Source organism: Etheostoma spectabile, unplaced genomic scaffold (genome assembly GCF_008692095.1).
Source record: "Etheostoma spectabile isolate EspeVRDwgs_2016 unplaced genomic scaffold, UIUC_Espe_1.0 scaffold403, whole genome shotgun sequence".
Taxonomy (NCBI): Eukaryota; Metazoa; Chordata; class Actinopteri; order Perciformes; family Percidae; genus Etheostoma; species Etheostoma spectabile.
The window spans coordinates 57,308-62,715 of NW_022605603.1; the positions used below are offsets into that span (position 1 = coordinate 57,308).

Consider the following 5,408-nt stretch of genomic DNA (forward strand, 5'->3'; position numbering starts at 1 on the left):
ACAACAATACACACATCATACTACACAACTTACATACACATACATTAACATATATATACACAACATAACTACCATACATATATACACAACATACACATACATACATATATAATACATCCTATCACAAGCACATTACACAACATACATACATATATACACACCACATACATACAGTACATACAATATACACACACATACATACATACAATACATATATACACACATACAAACAACAAGACATATAACAATACACATAATACATAAATACATACATATATACAACATATACATACATAAATACATACATACATATACATCATTACACACAGAATACATACATACTAGATACAAACATACATCATACATATTACTTATAACCAACACACATACACACATACTAACATACATATAACACACTACATACATACATACATACATATACATACATACCATACAGACATATACATAATACACACCGACATACATTAAAATATAACACACACCTACATACATACCTAATACACTATATACAAACATACATAAAACATACATACATACATCACTATATACAACAAAATATACATACTAAAGTACCTACATCAAACAATACATACTCACATACATACAGACACATACATATACATATACATACTATACACTACATCCAATATAACAACATAGCTACAACATACATACATACACAAGTACACACATTACATACATACATACAGACATACATGACATACATATTACTACATAATATACACCCACATACATACATAATACATACTACATACAACATACACAAATGCAACACTATAATACATACATACATACATACACACCTGGACTTAAATTCACACCTGGTCACTTTATCACTTCAACACTGGACTAAAACACTGACACTTTAATAATAATTTATGGTCTTTTGTTTGTTTTATTTGACAAATGTTCTTATTGTTGTTATTGTTATTTTGTTGTCTTTACACTGTCTTTTTTTTAATTTATTTCTTTTTTCTTGCTAAAACTGCTGCTGGAACTTTTCAATTTCCTGTGTTTCCTGGGTCATCCCAAAAGGATCAATAAAGAGAAGTCGAAGTCTAAGAGAGCAACGGAATTAAAATGCGTTAATTGGAGTTTTATTTTGAAAGGACACCACCGGATACGTGATATTGTATATAGTCTGTCTTGACTACGGCCAAGTAATCCAGTGTCAGGCAAACCCAGCAGCAGGTCGCGACTTCCCTGTCAGCTCCAGAAGGAACCGGGGTCTGCGAGCACGAGCCGGGAGGAGCGACACCTTTTAACGTTACACACCTTTCCGGAGTCGTTAAGGCTACAAAGTAAATTCCTACCTTTTGCTTTTATCTTCTCCGCCGCCGGCACGCGACAAGTGGCTCGTCGGGACCCGCGGGAGGAAAGGAGGATTCGCGGTGTGTTTTTTTTTTTGTAGCGACTCAGGCTACAAAGTTGCTCTCTGCTCACCTTAACATGGCTGCGACGACGTGCACCAGGTTCACCGACGAGTACCAGCTGTACGAGGAGCTGGGGAAGTAAGTTCTCCTCATTTTACTAATATTTTCTTCACAAGTTTGTGTGAACCTTAACTGTCACGCGCCTTTTAGTATGTATGGTCGATACCCTCCGCGAGAGACCTCCGCCTAGCTTACCTGTGATGTTTTGTGATAGCGCGGGAGAGCAGGGCGTCACGCGAGCTCCCTTCTTTTTTAAATTGTTTTTTAAATTAAATTTCGTCTACTTGTACATTTGTGTGATACAAGAGCGTGGAACTATATTAAAGACTCTGTCTTTTTTCACTCGGTTGTCCCTGCTGGTTAACGCCCATTATATTATTAACGTGTATTTTGGAGGAGTTCACTAATGAACAATTGGGGGGGAAAAAAAAGTTGAATTAATTAAAAATAAGAAAAGACAACGTGACTGAGTGCCATGGAATGCATGCCGAATATATAAGGGCACCTCATAATGTCTGCCAATAATCTTACATGACGCTTTAACAGCCTGTACCTCTGTCAACAGGCAAGGCATGTGCAAACAAGCAGAAATGTGGACGGAATTTGGTGTGATTAGCAACGCAGGCCAGCGGGGACGTGTCACCTGTGTCGCTCTCAGTCCGCTGCAGTGAAATAAAGCCCACCTTTTTAAACGAGACAAGACGGCATGTCAACATATATCGGACTCTAAATGTGTTTCTCGGTAATTTGGTATGTGTTTTGACAAGTTTCCGCCCTTTTTTTTGGGCGAAATGCGAAACGTTGGAATTCCTCCGGTGTGCCCGTACTAGGCTACACTACGGCGCATTCACACCACGGTCCATTCAAATTTCCACCGATTTTGTTTTCTCATGCGATGTCCAACAGCCAGGCTAGGTTTTCTGCAATAAATATATAAAAACGTCGGTCTATATACGACAAATGGTGGTGACGGCGCAGTGGATATGACACATGCCCTTGGCGTGGGCGCTCTGGGTTCGATTCCCATGTGGTCCTGAGCAAGAAACTTCTATCTTAGTCGCTCCAGAGGAATGTGGCCTCTGATATATACATAGTAATGGAAAGTCAGGTAAATGTAATGTCATATATGAACACATTTTAGCTGTGGGAAGGTGTTGCTCACATTAAGTTATGTCATTGGATAAAGATCAATATGATATGATGATAAGAATCATTTATCACATGGACTAAATACCTGGCAGCTGTTACACCAATCACTGCTCTGCATTGTCTTCAGGAATGTGTGCAAATCATGGATAGGAGTTCTACTTCTGTAGTCTATGGGGGGGGGGGGGGGGGGGGGGGGGGGGGTTGAATGCCAAAGGAAAATTCTTGCAATGGCACTATGCACATAGTCATTTACGTTCCAACTGCACACCTTTTTTAAAATGAACACCTGTTGAAAGTAAGCCCTTGGGTGGGGGTGTGTAGCAAGGTGAGTGGAATTGCTCCGACTTCAGAAAACCACGATGTAGTGTTGAAATGTGCCCTGTTCATTAAGTGTTCACAAAAGTGCTTCAGATCCAGTATTAGGGACCACTAAGGTCTATATAAAAGAGACTTCAGATACAGTATTAGGGGACCACTAAGGTCTATATAAAAGAGACTTCAGATCCAGTATTAGGGGACCACTAAGGTCTATATAAAAGAGACTTCAGATACAGTATTAGGGGACCACTAAGGTCTATTAAAAGAGACTTCAGATCGTATTAGGGACCACTAAGTTCTATATAAAAGAGACTTCAGATCCAGTTATAGGGACCACTAAGGTCTATATAAAAGAGACTTCAGATCCAGTATTAGGGACCACTAAGGTCTATATAAAAGGACTTCAGATACAGTATTAGGGACACTAAGGTCTATATAAAGAGACTTCAGATCCAGTATTAGGGACCACTAAGGTCTATATAAAAGAGACTTCAGATACAGTATTAGGGACCACTAAGGTCTAATAAAAAGACTTCAGATCCAGTATTAGGGGATCACAGGTCTATATAAAAGAGACTTCAGATACAGTATTGGAGACCACTAAGGCTATATAAGAGACTTCAGATGCAGTATTAGGACCACTAAGGTCTATATAAAAGAGACTTCAGATCCAGTATTAGGATCACTAAGGTCTATATAAAAGAGACTTCAATACAGTATTAGGAGACCACTAAGGTCTATAAAAGAGACTTCAGATGCAGTATAGGGACCACTAAGGTCTATATAAAGAGACTTCAGATACAGTATTAGGGACCACTAAGGTCTATATAAGAGACTTCAGATACAGTATTAGGGACCACTAAGGTCTATATAAAGAGCTTCAGATACAGTATTAGGGACCACTAAGGTCTATATAAAAGAGCCTTCAGATCCAGTATTAGGGGATCACTAAGGTCTATATAAAAGAGACTTCAGATACAGTATTAGGAACCACTAAGGTCTATATAAAAGAGACTTCAGATACAGTATTAGGGACCACTAAGTCTATATAAAAGAGACTTCAGATCCGTATTAGGGACCACTAAGGTCTAATAAAAGAGCTTCAGATCACGTATTAGGGACCACAAGGTCTATATAAAAGACTTCAGATACAGTATAGGGGACCACTAGGTCTATATAAAGAGACTTCAGATACGTATTAGACCACTAAGGTCTATATAAAAGAGACTTCAGATACGTATTAGGGGACCACTAAGGTCTATATAAAGAGACTTCAGATCCAGTATTAGGGACCACTAAGGTCTATATAAAGACTTCAGATCCAGTATTAGGGGACCACTAAGGTTCTATATAAAAGAGACTTCAGATACAGTATTAGGACCACTAAGGTCTATATAAAGAGACTTCAGATACAGTATTAGGGGACCACTAAGGTCTATATAAGAAGACTTCAGATACAGTATTAGGGACCACTAAGGCTATATAAAGAGACTTCAGATACGTATTAGGGACCACTAAGGTCATATAAAGAGACTTCAGATCCAGTTATTAGGGACCACTAAGGTCTATTAAAGAGACTTCGAATCAGTATTAGGGACCACTAAGGTCTATATAAAGAGATTTCAGATCCAGTATTAGGGATCACTAAGGTCTAATAAAAGAGATTCAGATACATTATTGGAGACCACTAGGTCTATATAAAAGACTTCAGATCAGTATTAGGGCCTAAGGTCTAATAAAAGAACTTAGATACAGTATTAGGACCACTAAGGTCTATATAAAGAGACTTCAGATACAGTATTAGGACCACTAAGGTCTATATAAAAGAGACTTCAGATACAGTATTAGGACCACTAAGGTCTATATAAAAGATACTTCAGATCCAGTATTAGGGACCACTAAGGTCTATATAAAAGAGACTTCAGATACAGTATTAGGGACCACTAAGGTCAGACCCTTAATATAAAAATCTGAGCTTGTCAGCGGCAATAACAGAACTTCTAGTGGATGAAACTGGCAAAGTGCCCTCTAGGTTCCATTGCTTCGTTCCTGGGTCCAGGTCCAGGCTGCTCTGGACCAACTGCCCACATTAGTTACTTAAACACCAATGCATGGGGTAATAGGATCATGGCTAAAAAACTACAGAAATGACCCTTTTTTTTTAAAAAGTGCTATTTGATGGCTGTACTGGAACTGTGCCTGATGCCGAACTCTTCCGTAGGGGGGCCTTCTCCGTGGTGAGACGGTGCATGAAGATCTCCATAGGACAGGAGTACGCCGCCAAGATCATCAACACCAAGAAGCTGTCTGCCCGGGGTGAGTACATGCCCCGTAGCGTGGCGTCCATCTCATGCTGCTTCACAGCATGTTACGGTGTGTGTGTACTCTGTCGGCGACACGGCGTGATCTTTGTTCGGCCCCGTCACCCCTCAAACCTACTTCCCCTTTTTTTTTTTTTTTTTTTTT

General features: G+C 39.2%; 1 protein-coding gene across 1 annotated transcript in view; it reads left to right on the forward strand.

The window, feature by feature from the left end:
• Positions 1 to 1,203: 1,203 nt before the first annotated feature.
• The window catches only part of LOC116686615 (calcium/calmodulin-dependent protein kinase type II subunit delta), a gene marked incomplete in the record, with an annotated part of 176,474 nt that continues 172,269 nt past the window's right edge, over positions 1,204 to 5,408 (forward strand). Inside the window, 2 exon segments of the mRNA XM_032511637.1 lie at positions 1,204 to 1,553; positions 5,164 to 5,258. Coding sequence (XP_032367528.1) covers positions 1,492 to 1,553; positions 5,164 to 5,258 — 157 coding nt within the window.